At 49.2% G+C, this 18,935-nt stretch overlaps 1 protein-coding gene across 2 annotated transcripts in view; it reads left to right on the forward strand.

The window, feature by feature from the left end:
- Positions 1 to 18,935, forward strand: part of LOC126473398 (brefeldin A-inhibited guanine nucleotide-exchange protein 1) — a 285,458-nt gene that overhangs the window by 88,060 nt on the left and 178,463 nt on the right. For both annotated transcript variants that reach the window (XR_007586450.1, XM_050100408.1), the window contains exon 8: positions 6,164 to 6,398. Coding sequence is in view for 1 of the 2 variants with exons in the window: in XM_050100408.1 (XP_049956365.1) it covers positions 6,164 to 6,398 (235 nt within the window). In the remaining variant the exon portion in view is untranslated. The remainder of the gene's footprint in view (positions 1 to 6,163; positions 6,399 to 18,935) is intronic.

Here is an 18,935-nt window from a genome sequence, read left to right on the forward strand (position 1 = left end):
CATGGACTTGTCTCCTTCAACAGCATCCTCATTTGATCATCTTTATTCATGGATCATCGATAATGGCTTTCACTTTTCCACTGACAAAACTGTCTTTACATCTTGGGCCTGTTGCTCTTCTGTTCACTAAAACCACAAAATTCCTGGGCTCATGCTTGAAAGGAAACTTCTTGATCCTCCCACATGCCTTATCTGCCCACCCTCTGTACCCACTCTCTGTGTCCTCTGTGTCCTAAGTGGTATTCCTGGGGAACTCATCGTGGTGTCAGGTGTGCCTTCTTCATTGACACCGACTATTTTTGGTATCAGCTTCTGGAACTCTGCTCAGTATTTGCAGCAGAACTCTTTGCCCTACATCAGGCCATTCAGTACATCCAGTGACATAAGTTTTTCAATTGTGTTATCCATTCCAAATCTCTGTGCTCTTCAAAGCCACTGTGTGTTTATCACAGTCTGTCCCTTAGAGCAACAGGTTCAAGAAAGCTTTCACTTGCCCAATCTTGAGCGAACTATTGTGATGTTATGTGGGTTCCTGGTCATGTCGGTCTGATGGGAAACAGGCTGCAGGTGTTGCTGCCAAGGCCCAAGTCTTCCTACCTCAGTCTGCTAGTTTGTCCATTCATTCTGATGATCTCTGTGTTATCTGTCAGCAGATGGTGTCACCTTGGCATCACCTCTTTTCTTCCCTTAATGCAAACAAGCTCTGGGCAATTAAACCTCTCCCAGTGGCTTGGCCGACATCCTCTCGGCCCTTTCATTTTAGATTAGGTTGCGCATTGGGTGCTATCATTCTAGCCATCACCAAAAGTGGTGATCCCCCACCACTTTGTGCTAATTGTCATCAACCTTTGACAGTACACTACTGATCAAATGCCCTTTTTTTAACCATTAATATTCATGTGGTTGTTTCTAACTCCTCTTTTGTATTAGTGTTCTGTGATTCTGACATGGCACTTGTGACCATAGTTGTTTCTGCACCCTAAAACAAAACAAAACAAAACAAGTTTCTTACATACAAGAGTTACCTGGCATTTTTCCAGTCACTTGAGACTTTGTGCTGGATGAGAGATTCACAATAAATGCGAGCTAGGTGAGGGCCAATGCCATAGAGTACTCTTTGTAATACCGAATTGGGATGCCATCTGGACCTGGTGACATTTTTGCTTTCAAATCTTTCAGTTGTTTCCCTATGCCAGGGATATGTATTACTATTTCGTCCATGCAGTCAGCCGTTGGTGAAATGATGGTATGTTTTTACAATTCTCCTGCATGCATAATTTCTTGAACCCGAAATTTAAAACTTCAGCTTTAATTTTGCTATCTTCAACTGCCACACTGGATTGGTCAACAATGGGCTGAATGAAAGCCGTCTACCTTAAACTTCTCCCTTTGGTTATTTGATTTTTGTGACCTTATGAACTCCATCTTTTAGACAAATAATTTATAGATTTGTTTAACACCCTGGGTGTGGAACTTGAGCTCTGACACATTTGGAATAACATCATTGGCTACAAAAAATAGCTACTTAGAGGCCAATCTTGAACAGTTCATTCTTCTTATTAACGTTAATCAAATTCGTTTGCAGAGCTTGTTAAATGTAACTAGGTAGAATAAGTGTGTTTGATTAAACAGACCGACTCTTAGTTTAGAGTTTCAAATCAAAATGATTATAAATCTCAAGTACTCATGACCAATTTCCTTTCACATCCTTGAAAAATTCTGAGCTTGTGCTCTGTTTTTAATGACAAAGTTGTTGATAGGACATTAAACCCTAATTGTCCTTCTTTCCTTCATTTCTTCATTCCAGAGTATTTTTTACTCAACCATTTACTAGCATGATCTGCTCACTCCACCATCTCCCCAGACAAAGTATCTTTTGTTCCCCCCCAAGTACTACTCTCGTCTAACACTTCAATCTTGTGTGTTCTCCCGCTTCTACAATAATCTAGTCTGCCTTCCAACTGCTCCATCACTAGTGACATATCTTAACACAATATAAAATTTACAATTTTTCATCCTTTTGGCTGAATTACATGTAAAATGTCATAAATGAAATTAAATCACAATAAATTGTAAGTACAACCTATTGCTAAGGTGCGGTGTGTGGTACCACTGTTGATTCATTTCAGCTGTACCATTTCCTGTACTTAAAACTGTAGTGAGACATTCACACAAGAATTGTGCACAGGTTTTACTTTTACGTAATGCAGGATAGAGGTAATGAGGCACCTAATTTTGCATGCCGTGGAATGTGTTCACACTTTATTCCATTTATGTGAGCCGAGTTCCCATCTCAGTATTGGTAACTTGGAATCTTCAGTTTAGCTGCTTCTGTATGTTAGTTTAGACAGAAGGCTACAACATAGTCCATCACTTCCATATCAAAGTTGGGGTTACTTCTGCGTACTTCAAACAATTCCAGGTGCAATGCTGTCATCTCACTTGTTGTAAACAAGTATTAAATAAATTAATCTACACTGTAGATTTTAATATTCATTCTTGTCACATTTATTAACACCAAGCTCTGTTTCAATGATCAACTTGATTACAGTGTATTAACATCAATTTTGTGATAGATTAGTAAACTAAATTAATTATGAATGGTCTCACAGATTTACAAGTGGCAAAGACTAATATAATAATTATGTGTATTGACTGATCAACCACAACTTGAACAGTATATGCTGAAAATTAACTATAGACAAACTATGTGACTAAAACAAATAACATAATATCGGTTTTGGTTGAATGTTCTTCTCGGACTGACAGTAGCTTCTATTGTGATTAGACCAGATATTAAAATATATTGAAACAGAGATATTAGATTTTAGATATTTATTTAAAAGGCAGCAAAAATAAAACATACAAAAACAATTTAGGCAGTTAATTTATCTTTATTAATTAGCTGTAGAGTCAGAAATTGGAAAAATTGTATCTTCTTTTTTGCAACATGGAAGTTTTCTTGTACATTAGGATTTTCAAAGACACTGTGGTGGTCCGCATTTTTTTTTCTTCATTTGTTGTTCTCGGTGTTGACGTACTGCGTTGCTATACTGGCTGAAAATTGGGGTGGGGAAGTCACAGGACTACTTTAAATGATGTAGCTGATGGGTGCACACTTGCATTTCACAGTTGTTTACTTTCACTGTTCACAACCCCCCTATATACATGTTTAATATGGCCAGTGCACTATGTTTAACTTTCGATAAGCCTCATTAATAGTTTGCAGGTGAACATCCACATACTGCTACAGTAGTTTACCACTGAACATCTACTAGCAGTAAAAACCTCACTAAACAGTTCTTGAAGAATAACAAGGTACATATGGAACAAACACTGTCACTGTTTTAACACATGGCCTAATTTTGTCACACATACTTCATAGGTGCATTGTTGTTGTTCTAACCAATACAGGCTCCTCGTCTGAAACTCGGCTGTGGACTGACTGACTCAAGACCAAAAATTGGGCCTATATATATCCTCACAATAATAGGTACTGAAACTACACATGGTTTGAAGTTAAATTTACAGAAATTGCAATTAAAACTCAACTCATTAAATTAATTGAATACATTGAGAAATTCTTTCCTTTTAACAGTTTCTTCTACTACAAGGTTTAGGCCAAATTATTTGTTTAAATGATGAAATTAACATATATCGTAATGCAAACAATAGTTTAGACAAAACTGTTAATTTCTTTGGAATAAATTAAGCACTGACTGTGCTAACGTTTTCAAATAGAACCAAATAGATCCTTTGAGAATACTATTAGTTGTTCCTCCACACGTTTATAATTAGTACAGAATTTCTATTTGTTTATTCATCAACAATAGAATTTAAGTTACGAAACAATTACTGATTTCACCCTATAACAAAAGGTACTAACTAGGAATAGTCGAAAAAAATTGGAAAATCAATGTCATACATAAAACTAAGCACAAAATTAGATTTGGTGTTACATTCTTCAAAACTGAGGGCCATCCTTTCTCTTTTATGAAAATGCAGATTATATTCACGTATGTTAATGGTAATTAGTTAAAAGTGAAAAAAATGAATTCTAAGGATGCAGATGGCAAAACAAGAGGGGAAATAAAAATATCCCAGCTTGCTTCGTCGCAACAGCCAAGACTTCTCTGGAAAGTAATGTACCGTCAAACGGGATGATATCGGGTGGTTTTGTCCTTATTTTGATTGTAACTTTCGTATATATTGTTAGATTAAATTGATTGTTATGGAAGTGGTAGGGTATATGTGTAACGAATAAAATATCCCAGAACCAGAAAGTGTGTGTGTGGGTATATTTATCTGAGGCAGTTAACAAAGTGTCCGAATCACCCCATGGATTGGGGTGATTTCGGACACATGTGTTTTTTAAATCTCTGTCCGAAGCTACAGTATATAGAGGGTGAATTCGGACAGTTACTGCCTTTTTTTTAAAAAAAAAATTCTACTTGCTTTTTATTTGAGTTTGGTGACATTTTACACATTTTAAGGGAGCCCTTTGTTAGGAGTAAGTGATATGGAATGATATAATAAATTTTATATATTACAAATAAGTTTTTATTTTGCAAGAATTTAAATAAACAGTCTCTTTGTTCACTTCTGCATGAGCTCATTTAATACTTTCGCTTAGGCGAACGGAAAGATCTTCTTACTGTCGTTTGAGGAATAAATGCACCCATTCTTCTCCTGGCAAGATATTACAAAATTTCTTCTCTATTCTGCTAGATTTATCGAGGTAGCCTTTAACTAAATATCTAATATCCCGTATCTAATATCCCATTTAGTGAAGGAAAATCCCCAATGTGCAGCCCTCAAGATACTTTGCTTCAACATTTCTTCTTCTTTATTTAGCACTGGCTGTCCTCCCATTTTTTTCGGATGTGCTTCCTGCACTTTATTTTGTAGGGTTGATTTAGATATACCATACAAATCACATGCTTTTCTGTATGATAATTTACCACTCTGAATATCACAAACAGCTTTATCTAAAAGTTCCGCGTCATAATTACACCATACTGTAGCACCTCTCCTGCTCTTATACGTTCTTCACATTGTCCAGTACACAGTACACAGTTTTAAAAAAACTGTCATTATTTTATAACCTTACATGAGGAACTAGGCAAATTTGTACAGAAATTGTCTCAATGCTGTTAGCTACTGAGCACGTCGACAATTATGCTTACAATAACTTCCCGCTCGGCGCAACAATAGAAAGTTTCCACTTTACGATAATGCATGGATTTTTAACACCTCTAGGGAAACAATTGACGCAAAATAAGAGTTGTGGAGAGTGATAAATGTAATCTTGTGCTTAAAATAGCTAGCTCGTGGACGTTAAAATAAGTAACTCTTTGTTTCTATGCAGTGGCAGAGAGCAAATAAGCCATACTGTCCGAATTCACCCCGGTGTCCAAAATCACCCCGTTTGACGGTATTATAACTTGGATATTTCGTTAACTAAAGTATTATTTTAGAAAATTTATACATTTTTGGAAGAAAATATTGGGGCTATAAAATTATAACGCTGGATTTTGTAAAGAGAAACAGAAAAATATTATTTATTTAAGGAGTAAAAACGTAGCAAGGGGAGCAATTTTGCCTTGTTATGTCCCAAACTGGCCTCTCTGCTCACAGAACTGGCTCCTTTTTGCTCTCCTGCTGTGCCGCCCATGTGAAGCGTTTGGTTTATTCTCATAGCCCATAGCACTGTGGCTCCTGTTGCCTGATTGCAGTCCCATTATTGGTGATCCAGCTTGCAAGCAATGACATTGTGCAGCTGCAAGTAGCTACTTCTCCACTAATGTTCCACTCATGTGAACACAGCCTACGAACTAAAATTTCTTCACGTAATGAGGATTGACATGAGTGGAGAAATCATTTACTGCCATTGGCCAAGGTGTTCTGAGAATATATGATTTGCAAGTTAACTGTGAAGTTCCATAATTTATTTCCATCTAATTCTCCCAACATTGTCATTCTTGGTTGCTTCTACTGTAAATATTATATTTCAATATTGAGAAACAATACTGTATATTGTGCTTTTTATGTGGATGTTGTTTCACTCCTTCTAATGTAATACTGAAATGAGAAACATTTAGAAACAATTTGTGTACATATGTTTGATTTGTAAAGAATATTATTTGATGAATTTATATTTCAGATCACATGAGCTTCGTTCAAAGATTCTTTCATTGCATCTGTTACTATCTATTTTGCAAAATGCTGGTCCAGTTTTTCGTGCAAATGAAATGTTCGTTACGGCCATAAAACAGTACTTGTGTGTTGCTCTCTCCAAGAATGGAGTTTCATCCGTCCCAGAAGTTTTTGAACTTTCTCTTGCAATATTTTTAGCTCTACTTTCAAAGTTCAAGATGCATCTCAAAATGCAGATAGAGGTAAGACAAATTTTGCTTAACCTTTTCTTGCAATCATCATTCTGATGATGCTGGTGATGGTTCATTCTCCTTGAACTGTTCTCTGTGTGTGCCCAATGAAATGTATTCCTCCACTCTGAGTTTTGCAAAGCCATTAAATCAGAGTTGCTAAAAGTGTAATGTATATAGGCATAATCTTAAAGGAAATTATCATCTGATAGAGTAAACTTGTTGAATTCTAACATGATTAGTAGCAGCAACAGTTGAAGCAAATGAAATATCATTGAATTCCAAGCTTTTGGGCAAAGAAATGTAAGAAAGGGAGCATATGGATGAGAGGTTACATGAGAATACGATGAAAGTTAAATCTAGAGGGAAGGTGAGTGGAGAAATGAACATTTGTGAGACGGGAAGATGAGAAAACCCTTATTTGTTGCCTGCAATGTAATTTCTTGTTGTTGCTTTCCTATGGTTGTAACTCATGTTCAGTCCTAGTTTAATGATGTGTACTATTCTTAAATAAACATTGTACTTAAAATGTTGTGTAAAGATGGTTCTAGTTAAAGAGTAAAGAATACTGTATATTTGTAGATACATAATGATAACTAACTGAAATGCTTTTAAATGTGATCTGTACTTTCGTTGTCCATCTTCCTCCCACCTCCATAGTTTCTATCTGATAATACTACTGTCACAAAAGATTCTGCCATTTGTGAACTGAATTATATGTCCGGCTAAATTGAACTTTGGGTGTTCAGAGTACTTTCGTTGCATGCTACTGTTGACAATTCATTATTATTAGTCATAGCCAGTCAGGCGATAATGTAGGATAACCAGCGAGAATTGCTCGATCTTGTAATCTTGCTTGTCACAATCCCCCCCCCCCCCCCCCCCCCCCAAGCCTCCTGTTGTATATCAACTATGCTGCAATAATTGTACAGCATTCTATATGGATATGACAAGTAACCAATTGGCCACTTCAATGAATGGTCTCTGCCAAACTGTGGCAAATCACAATCTTGACCATATAGTTACTGCATTTCACAACTTAGATGATTCCAAAAACTCCTTCACTACTTTCACTGAACTACAACGGTGAGAATTCTCTCCAGCACTCTCACAATTCCCCTGCCAACCTCGCTCCTCGCCGTCCCCCTCGCTCCTCGCCGTCCCCCTCGCTCCTCGCCGTCCCCCTCGCTCCTCGCCGTCCCCCTCGCTCCTCGCCGTCCCCCCTCGCTCCTCGCCGTCCCCCCTCGCTCCTCGCCGTCCCCCCTCGCTCCTCGCCGTCCCCCCTCGCTCCTCGCCGTCCCCCCTCGCTCCTCGCCGTCCCCCCTCGCTCCTCGCCGTCCCCCCTCGCTCCTCGCCGTCCCCCCTCGCTCCTCGCCGTCCCCCCTCGCTCCTCGCCGTCCCCCCTCGCTCCTCGCCGTCCCCCCTCGCTCCTCGCCGTCCCCCCTCGCTCCTCGCCGTCCCCCCTCGCTCCTCGCCGTCCCCCCTCGCTCCTCGCCGTCCCCCCTCGCTCCTCGCCGTCCCCCCTCGCTCCTCGCCGTCCCCCCTCGCTCCTCGCCGTCCCCCCTCGCTCCTCGCCGTCCCCCCTCGCTCCTCGCCGTCCCCCCTCGCTCCTCGCCGTCCCCCCTCGCTCCTCGCCGTCCCCCCTCGCTCCTCGCCGTCCCCCCTCGCTCCTCGCCGTCCCCCCTCGCTTCTCGCCGTCCCCCCTCGCTCCTCGCCGTCCCCCCTCGCTCCTCGCCGTCCCCCCTCGCTCCTCGCCGTCCCCCCTCGCTCCTCGCCGTCCCCCCTCGCTCCTCGCCGTCCCCCCTCGCTCCTCGCCGTCCCCCCTCGCTCCTCGCCGTCCCCCCTCGCTCCTCGCCGTCCCCCCTCGCTCCTCGCCGTCCCCCCTCGCTCCTCGCCGTCCCCCCCTCGCTCCTCGCCGTCCCCCCCTCGCTCCTCGCCGTCCCCCCCTCGCTCCTCGCCGTCCCCCCCTCGCTCCTCGCCGTCCCCCCCTCGCTCCTCGCCGTCCCCCCCTCGCTCCTCGCCGTCCCCCCCTCGCTCCTCGCCGTCCCCCCCTCGCTCCTCGCCGTCCCCCCCTCGCTCCTCGCCGTCCCCCCCTCGCTCCTCGCCGTCCCCCCCTCGCTCCTCGCCGTCCCCCCCTCGCTCCTCGCCGTCCCCCCCTCGCTCCTCGCCGTCCCCCCCTCGCTCCTCGCCGTCCCCCCCTCGCTCCTCGCCGTCCCCCCCTCGCTCCTCGCCGTCCCCCCCTCGCTCCTCGCCGTCCCCCCCTCGCTCCTCGCCGTCCCCCCCTCGCTCCTCGCCGTCCCCCCCTCGCTCCTCGCCGTCCCCCCCTCGCTCCTCGCCGTCCCCCCCTCGCTCCTCGCCGTCCCCCCCTCGCTCCTCGCCGTCCCCCCCTCGCTCCTCGCCGTCCCCCCCTCGCTCCTCGCCGTCCCCCCCTCGCTCCTCGCCGTCCCCCCCTCGCTCCTCGCCGTCCCCCCCTCGCTCCTCGCCGTCCCCCCCTCGCTCCTCGCCGTCCCCCCCTCGCTCCTCGCCGTCCCCCCCTCGCTCCTCGCCGTCCCCCCCTCGCTCCTCGCCGTCCCCCCCTCGCTCCTCGCCGTCCCCCCCTCGCTCCTCGCCGTCCCCCCCTCGCTCCTCGCCGTCCCCCCCTCGCTCCTCGCCGTCCCCCCTCCCCCCTCGCTCCTCGCCGTCCCCCCTCCCCCCTCGCTCCTCGCCGTCCCCCCTCCCCCCTCGCTCCTCGCCGTCCCCCCTCCCCCCTCGCTCCTCGCCGTCCCCCCTCCCCCCTCGCTCCTCGCCGTCCCCCCTCCCCCCTCGCTCCTCGCCGTCCCCCCTCCCCCCTCGCTCCTCGCCGTCCCCCCTCCCCCCTCGCTCCTCGCCGTCCCCCCTCCCCCCTCGCTCCTCGCCGTCCCCCCTCCCCCCTCGCTCCTCGCCGTCCCCCCTCCCCCCTCGCTCCTCGCCGTCCCCCCTCGCTCCTCGCCGTCCCCCCTCGCTCCTCGCCGTCCCCCCTCGCTCCTCGCCGTCCCCCCTCGCTCCTCGCCGTCCCCCCTCGCTCCTCGCCGTCAGCCCTCGCTCCTCGCCGTCCCCCTGCCGCTCCCCTCTCCCCCATCCCGATCCACCTTCCTCTCCCCCTCCCTCCGCTACCCCCTCTCCCACGCCCCTCCGCCTGCCCCCCTCTCCCACGCCCCTCCGCCTGCCCCCCTCTCCCACGCCCCTCCGCCTGCCCCCCTCTCCCACGCCCCTCCGCCTGCCCCCCTCTCCCACGCCCCTCCGCCTGCCCCCCTCTCCCACGCCCCTCCGCCTGCCCCCCTCTCCCACGCCCCTCCGCCTGCCCCCCTCTCCCACGCCCCTCCGCCTGCCCCCCTCTCCCACGCCCCTCCGCCTGCCCCCCTCTCCACCCCTTCCCGCAGTAGATGCCTGTCTTCCTGGAGCACCAGGACTCATGGCAATGGCCATCATGCCAGTTGATGTTCACTGTGGCTGTGTGGGGTGACGCCCACGGGGAGAGCCCCTGAACGGAGTGGGAGGCATCAGGGCGGATGACCCAGAATGAAGTGGACTAAGTCATCTCTTGCAGGTGACTGTACGGCATCAGTAGTCTCTAAGAAGGGCAAGATCGAATACAGTGCCATCAGGTATGACCCTAAATCGTTTCCCTCCCTCGCTACACCATGGAAGGAATGTAGGGCTACAGAACGGAGAGAGCCATATTTGCCTCGGGTTTTTAGTCTGTAGCAGAATTGATTGGGACTCCTTTCTACATACAAAGCCTCAGTTTTTCATTGAACACCTAGAGGATAAGTTTGGAGAAGTGACAGCGCTGTCAGAGATGTGAAATGGCACAGTCTTGATTCAGGCAGCATCCCCAGCCCAATCCCAAGTGTTACTCCGCCTGTGACAAGCTGGGTGATATTCCTGGTACCGTCATTCTCCATAAAAGTCTCAACATGATCCAAGGGATCATTTTCCATCGCGATCTCCTCTTGCAGTCTGACAACGAGCTCCTCATCAATTTGGAGTGGCGGGGTGTTCATTTCATCCGGCATGTTAACAGGGGACCCGAAGACAACAGGGTTGCTACCAGTGCCTTCGTCTTGGCCTTTGAGGGCGATTCGTTGCCTGAAAAGGTCAAGATGATGGTTAACCAGTGTGACGTTAAACCATATGTCTCTCCCCCTATGCGGTGCTTTAAGTGCTGGAAGTTGGGTCACGTCTTCCCACTGCACTTCCAGCACCACATGTTGAGACTGCAGAAATCCACTGCTCCCAGATGGCTTCCCACCCTCACAATAACATCATCCTCCAATGGAATTGCGGCTTTTTTTTTTTTCCACCACCTGGTTGAGCTATGGCAACTCATAAGCTTTACACCTGCTTTCTGCATTGGCCTTCAGGAAACCTGGTTACTGAAAATATGGACCCCTGCCCTCCATGGCTGTATGGGATATTACAAGAACCGTGACTGTGATAGTGTGTCAGGTGGAGTTTGTGTCAATGTCCTCAACTCAGTATGCAGTGAATCTGTGCCCCTTGACACCCCTCTTGAAGCTGTGGCTGTCAGGATAAGTACGATGCAGGAAATAACTGTCGGCAATGTATATCTTCCCCTTGATGGTGCAGTACCCCTGAACGCATTGGCTGCACTTACTGGTTAACTCCCTAAACCTTTCCTACTTTTGGGAGATTTTAATACTCATAACCCCTTGTGAGGTACCACTGTGCTTACTGGCCAAGGCAGAGATGTCAAAACTTTAATATCTCAGTTCGACCTCTGTCTCTTAAATACAGGTGCCCCCACACATTTCAGTGTGGCACATGGCACATACTCAGCCATTGATCTCTTGTTTGCAGTCCTGGCCATCTATCCACTGGAGAGCACATGACAACTAGTGTGCTAGTGACCAGTTCCCCATCTTCCTGTCACTGCCCCGGCATCAGGCCCACAGACACCTGCCCCAATGGGCTTTAAACAAGGCAGACAGGGAAGCCTTCACCTCTGTTGTCATCATTGAATCTCCCCCACATGGTAACATCAGTGTGCTGGCTGAGCAGGTAACTACAACAATCGTCTCTGCAGTGGAACACACAATCCCTTGTTCTTTAGGGTGCCCCCGGCGAAAGTCAGTACCTTGGTGGTTACCAGAAATCGCTAAGGCAATTAAGGAGTGTTGGGAAGCTATACAGCGGCATAAGGTGCACCCTTCCCAGGATCACCTCATAGCGTTTAAACGGCTCCATGTCTGCATTCGCCAACTTACGAAATGACGGAAAGAGGAGTGTTGGGAGAGATACGTCTTGACCATTGGGTGTCATAGGTCACCTTCCCAAGTCTGGGCGAAGATCAAATGAGTTTTTGGGTACCAGATGCCAACAGGTGTTCCCAGTGTTAACATAAATGGCGTGTTATCTGCCGACGCAAACACGATTGCCGAGCACTTTGCTGGTCCCTATGCTCGCACCTTTGTGTCGGAGAATTACCCCCCAGCTTTTCGCACTCTCAAATGGCGGATGGAAGGGAAAGTCCTCTCGTTCACTACACGCCACAGTGAACCCTATAACACCCCCTTTTACAGAGTAGTAGCTCCTCAGTGCCCTTGCACATTGCCCCAACCCAACTCCTGGGCCAGGTCGGATCTGCAGTCACATGATCAAACATCTCTCGTCTGACTACAAGCGACGTCTCGTCATGATCTTTAACCAGATCTGGTGCAATGGCGCCTTTCCATCGCACTGGTGGGAGAGCACCATCATACCAGTGCTCAAACCTGACAAAAAACATGCTTGATGTGGATAGCTATCGGCTCATCAGCGTCACCAACGTTCTTTGTAAGCTGCTGGAATGTATGGTGTGTCAGTGGGTTGCTCTACCACTGATAATCTTGTCTCTCGAGTCTGCCATCCGAACAGCCCTTTCCAGATATCAACACCTTGTTGCCGTCTTTTTTTTGATTTACAGAAAGCGTATGACACCACCGGGCGACATCATATCCTTGCCACATAATACGAGTGGGGCCTCTGAGGCCCGCTCCCGATTTTTATCCAGAATTTCCTGTCACTCAGTACTTTCCAAATTGGTCTCTCCCATAATTCCTCCCATATCCAGGCAAACGGGGTGCCGCAGAGCTCTGTATTGAGTGCATCTCTATTTTTACTGGCCATTAATGATCTAGCAACAGCTGTAGGGCCGTCCATCTCACCCTCTCTGTATGCAGATGACTTCTGCATGTCGCACTGCTCCATTAGTACTAATGTGGCTGAGCTGCACCTACAGGGAGTCATCCTCAGGTGCAGTCAAGGGGTCTAGCCCACAGCTTCCAGTTTTCGGCCATAATTTCATGTGTTACGCACTTCTTTGGCCATCGTACCATTCATCCAGAACCAGAACTTTACCTTACTGACAATCCCCTCATGTAGTGGAGACATATCGATTTTTGGGCTGTTTTTTGACACCCGCTTGACTTGGCTTCCTCACCTTTTGTCAGCTTAAGTGGAAGTGCAGGCAGCACCTCAATGCCCTCTGCAGCCTGAACAACACCAGTTGCAGTGCAGATCGCTCTACTCTCTTGAAGCTCTTACAGAGCCCTTGATCAATCCCACCTTGACTATGGGAGTGTGGTTTATGTTTCGGTGGCACTCTCAGCGTTGTGTTTACTCAACCCAGTGCACCACTGTGGCGTTCCACTCGTGATCGGAGCTTTTAGGACGAGTCTGGTGACCAGTGTCCTGGCAGAGGCTGGAGTCCCTCCATTGCACAACTGCTCATCAGTTATGTTGCACACATTCATAGTTCTCATGAGTGCCCAAATTACCATCTCCTCTTCCCACCCACGGCGGTTCATCCCCCATTTCGGCAGCCCAGATCAGGGCTTACAATTGCAGTTCGCCTCCGATCCCTTCTGTCTGAACTGGAATCCTTGCTTTTACCACCTATACTCGAGGTCCACTCGCGTACACCTGGATCTTTGACATGGCCCAAAGGACTCAGTTCACAGCTCTCCGCTGTCACTTCCTCTTGATTCTTGACGTGTGCCGAGGCCGTGAAGTGGTTTACACGGATGGTGGTGGCTATATCTCGTGCTCTTCAGCACATCTGTTCATGCGCTGGGGAGTCGTTTCTTCTGTGTACTGACTCCTTGAACAGCCTACAAGCTATCGACCAGTGCTACACTTATCATCCTTTGGTAGCAACCATTGAGGAGTTCATCTATACCCTAGTACAGTCCAGTCATTCAGTGGTGGTTGTGTGGACCTCAAGGCATGTTGAAATCCCAGACAATGAACTTGCTGACAGGCTGGCCAAACAGGCTACACGGAAACCTCTTATGGAGATGGGCATTCCAATAACTGACCTGCAATTGTTTTTATGCCACCAGGTTTTTCAGCTTTGGGAGACAAAATGGCATAACCCCAGTGTGCACAAAAACCTGTCTGCTGTTAAGGAGACTATGAATGTATGGAAGTCCTCGATGAGGACCACTCGCAGGGACTCCGTGGTTCTCTGCCCGCACCACATTGGCCATGCTTGGGCAACCCACCGCTACCGTGAAGACCCACCTCAGTGTCGTTGCGGCACACGGTTCACAGTGGCCCATATTCTGGTGCACTGTCCCACTTTGACTGCCCTGTGATGAAATCTTGGGTTACTGTACTCGTTGCCACTAATTTTATCTGCCAGTGCCTCAGCGGCTGATTTAGTTTTACATTTTATTTGTGAGGGTGGGACTTATCATTTGATCTAAGTTTGACTGCATGTCCTTTGTCCCTGTGTGTCCTCCATCCTAGAGCTTTTAGGGTGGAGGTTTTAATGTCTTGCAGAGTGGCTGGCTTCTCCTTTTTATTCTCATGGTCAGCCAGCCATGGAAATCTGTATTGTCGTTTTAATCTCTTCTACCTGTTTGTTGTGTTTCTATGGTTTTCTTCTCCTCTTTTGCTATTTAAGTGTTTATTGCCCTTCCGTCATTCTTGTAGTTTTTCCTTTCTCTCTGTTTTGAATAGTTGATCTCACTTGTTTTATTGTCACCCTTGTCACATTGTTTTATTCGGAACTAGGGAATGATGACCCAGCAGTTTGGTCCTATCCACCCTCTTTTAAACCATTCAGCTAACCAACTGCCACACCCCCTTCTGCCCACCATCGGCCCCCATTCTGTCCCCCATCTGACCCCTTCCGCCCCCACCAGCCCATCAGATCCCATTAGATCCCATTCCACATCTGCCCCACAGATCACCCATCTTCCATCCCCCAACGACACGGACGCCTCCCCCACATCTGTAGGCTGCCAATCCTTGGCCATCGCCCCCCCCATGGCCGCACCCCACCATGGCCGCACCCCACCATGGCCGCCGCCCCCGCAGTGGCCGCCGCCCCCGCAGTGGCCGCCGCCCCCGCAGTGGCCGCCGCCCCCGCAGTGGCCGCCGCCCCCGCAGTGGCCGCCGCCCCCGCAGTGGCCGCCGCCCCCGCAGTGGCCGCCCCCCCCCCCCCCCGCGGTGGCCGCCACCCCCCCCCCCCCAGCCGCAGTGGCCGCCCCCCCCCCCCAACCCCGCCGCAGTGTCCGCCCCCCCAACCCCGCCGCAGTGTCCGTCCCCCCAGCCGCAGTGGCTGCCCCCCCCCCCCCCCCGCCGCAGTGGCCGCCCCCCGCCGCCGTAGTGGCCCCTGCTATCCTCCTGGTTCTGTTGATTTTACACTCCGGCTTTGTTGCGTAATCATCTCCTCCTTTTGACATTCCTTGGTCCCCCTCTGGGGTTTGACCTCCATTACAAAATTTCTCCTCCGTAGTGTGAGCCATTTGGGGAAGAGCATCTTTCCTAGTGTCTCTGACGTGCGCCCTCCTAGTACATTCCACCTTTTCTTTCACGTCGTTGTCTGATGCTAGGGTGCATAGCCAGCACGCTAGCCAGCCCGTGTGGTGGGGTCGCTATGTACCCTTTTGGTTGAGCCCCCTGAACACACAGGGATCACACTTCTGATACCTGAGCTGTGACCTCCTCATGCATGCCTTGGAGTGGTTGCTCGTCATCCTGGAGCATCGGAACTCCCGGCAAAGGCCGCCGTGCCAGACGGCCCTTGCTGTGGCTGGGTGGTGCCCGTGAGGAGAGCCCCTGATCGGAGTGGGTGGTATGAGGGCGTACGCTATGCAAATGAAACGCATACGGGTCCAGAACTCTGGCCATTCTTCTGCGGCCGTCTCTCTGTGTGGAACTGATTCCTCAAGTGCTGCATCTCTTGCCCCTTTGGCCTTCCCTTCCATGGCTTCCCCCTGGGAAGAGGGTCAGGCCCGTCGTCTAGGGGCAAAACCTTTCCCCGTTATCTAGTTTGCACCAGGACTGATGGAGATACTTTCACCAGTGTCAAACCTTTATTCTTTGTGGAACACATTGAAGACAAGTTTGGCGAAGTGGACTCCTTGAGCAAGATGCGGTCGGGTTTGTTGCTGATAAAAACTACTTCAGCTGCCCAATCTGCGGCCCTTCGTGCCTGTACCCATCTTGGCACAATTCCTGTGTCCATTACCCCCCACCAGTCTCTAAATATGGTACAAGGTGTGATTTTTCACAGGGACCTCATCCTTCAAACTGATGAGGAACTTCGGGACAATCTCGGACGCCAGGGTGTTCACTTTGTTCCGCGTGTTCAGAAGGGTCCTAAAGACAATCGTATTGATACTGGTGCCTTTATCCTGGCCTTTGAAAGGGATACCCTTCCTGAGAAAGTTAAGATTATGGTCTATCGCTGTGATGTGATGCCGTACATCCCACCTCCTATGAGGTGTTTTAAGTGCTTGCGGTTTGGTCACATCTCTTCCCGCTTTTCCCAGGCCCCTCTCTGTGGTGACTGTGGACGTCAACTCCATGAGGGGAGTCCCTGTGTTCCCCCTCCTGTGTGTGTAAATTGTCATGGTAGTCATTCTCCACGTTCACCAGATTGCCCCGTATATAAGAAGGAAAAAAAGATACAGGAGTATAAGTCCCTCGATCGTTTAACCTACACAGAGGCCCATAAGAAATATGCAAGACTTCACCCTGTGTCCATAACATCTAGTTACACCTTGGTTACATCTTCACCCCTTCCTCTCCCTTCTTTACCCACATCCCGGACCCCTCTCCTCCCCCCCTCCCCTGTGGCTCCCACACCTTCTCCTATGGGCGCTGCTCCCCCTCCCCAGCCGGAGAAGTGTCCCACTCCTTCGGCGTCTGCCGGTGAAGGGCGCCTCTCCTGGGATGCCCCTTCCCGGCACCTTCCAGGCCAAAGGTCTGCTGCCACGCGACGACCGCGAGAGCTGCGGTCTGTCGTCCCCCAGGTCGCCCAGTCTCTTTCTGTCCCTGTTCTTGCTGCAGCTGGCTCCTTCATGCCACACAGCCCTCCTCGATCTCAGCCTGAACGGAAGAAGAAACATAAGTCCCGGGACAAAGAGCCTCTGGTGTCACCGGAGGTCCCTTCCCCGACTTCACAACCGGATTCTGACCTGTCGTTCATGGATGTCGCCCCCTCCTTGTCGGTGACAGGTGAGGACCCGGCGGTATGACTGGATTTAAAGTGTTCAGCCCCCATTCAAACCATCGTTCTGTGGTTCTCCAATGGAATTGTAATGGATACTATTGTCACCTTCCGGAATTGAAATCCCTTCTTTCGTCCTACTCTGCAGCTTGTGTGGTTCTCCAGGAATATCATTTTACTGATGCTCTCTCACCGACCCTCCGTGGGTTCCATGTTTTCTGTCGAAATCGGGTCGGACCCCTGCGGGCTTCCGGTGGCGTTTGTACATTGGTCCGTACAGACATTGCTAGCACATGGATTCCTCTCCAAACTACATTGTAAGCGGTTGCTGTTAGGGTCCACTTAGACTCTGCAATCACAGTTTGCAATCTTTATCTCTCTCCTGACAGGACTCTTACACCTGCTGCCTTAACCGCCCTTCTTCAGCAACTTCCTCCTCCCTTCCTCCTCCTTGGGGATTTTAATGCTCATCATCCTTTGTGGGGCAGTGCCTTTCCATCTAGACGAGGTCTTCTTATAGGCCAATTTATTGCAGACTACGACCTGTGCCTTCTTAATGATGGCTCCCCTACTCATTTTAGTGCCGGTAATGGTACCTTTTCTGCCATTGATCTTTCTCTTTCTTCTCCCTCTCTCCTCCCTTCATTACACTGGTCGCCACACGGCGACCTTTGTGATAGTGACCATTTCCCGTTGATTATCACGCTCCCTTCCCGCTCCCCGATGGACAGGTTGCCTCGTTGGTCTTTCCAACGCGCCGATTGGCCTCTATACACTGCACAGGTTACGTTTTCTCCCTCTTTGTCGGGTTGTATTGATGACGTTCTCCGTGACGTGTCTGACGCGGTTGTTCACGCTGCTAGCCTTGCTGTCCTGCGCTCATCTGGACCATTTCGTCGCCGGCAAGTCCCATGGTGGAGCACGGCTATTGCCATTGCCATCCGTGATCGCCGTCGAGCTTTGCAACACTTTAAGAGGCACCCATCCGTAGCCAGCCTTACTACCTTTAAACACCTTCGCGCTAAAGCCCGTTATTTAATCAAACAGAGCAAGCGGATATGTTGGGAACGATTCATTTCTTCCCTTGGTTCTACTGTCCCTCTGTCACGGGTATGGGCTACACTTTGCTCTCTCCAAGGTTGCCATCGGCAGTCCACCCTCGCAGGCCTTCACCTCCCAGATGGCATTTGTACGGACCCATTAGATCTTGCAGAACATCTAGCGACCCATTTTGCAGTGGCATCAGCGTCAGCCTACTATCCAGTTGCTTTCCTTCATCAAAAACAGCGGGCTGAAGCTTCCACCTTATGTTTCACCCCTTGTGAGGCAGAATCTTACAACGAACCTTTTACTGAATGGGAATTTCTTTCTGCTCTATCTTCGTCTCATGATACGGCCCCTGGCCCAGATTCCATTCATAACCAACTGCTTCAACATCTCAGTGCTCCACAACGGCAACATCTTCTTCGGGTGTTTAACCATATCTGGCTCCAGGGTGACTTCCCTTCTCAGTGGAGGGATAGCATTGTGGTTCCTGTCCTTAAGCCTGGTAAGAACCCCCTATCTGTTGACAGCTATCGGCCAATTAGTTTGACCAATGTTGTTTGTAAGTTACTTGAACGGATGGTAGCCCGTCGGCTCTATTGTCCCCTTACCAGTGTGGCTTTCGAGAGGGATGGTCTCCAATCGATCATTTACTCCGCTTGGAATCCGCAATCCGGCAGGCTTTTTCCCAGCGCCGCCATTTGATTGCAGTATTTTTTGACCTTCGCAAAGCCTATGACACGGCCTGGCGCCATCACACCTTACTTACCCTTCATCAGTGGGGTCTTCGGGGCCCACTCCCGATTTTTATCCGCCAGTTCCTGATCCATCGGTCATTCAGAGTCCGAGTTGGTACTGCTTTTAGTTCTCCAGGACCCAGGAGACGGGCATCCCACAGGGTTCTGTCTTGAGTGTCCTTCTTTTCCTCATTGCAAAGATGGACTTGTGGCCTCTGTCGGTCCCTTGGTCGCCTCTGCCCTGTATGTGGATGATTTCTGCATTTGGGTTAGTTCCTCCTCGAT

This window comes from Schistocerca serialis, chromosome 4, assembly GCF_023864345.2.
Source record: "Schistocerca serialis cubense isolate TAMUIC-IGC-003099 chromosome 4, iqSchSeri2.2, whole genome shotgun sequence".
NCBI classification, from domain to species: domain Eukaryota; kingdom Metazoa; phylum Arthropoda; class Insecta; order Orthoptera; family Acrididae; genus Schistocerca; species Schistocerca serialis.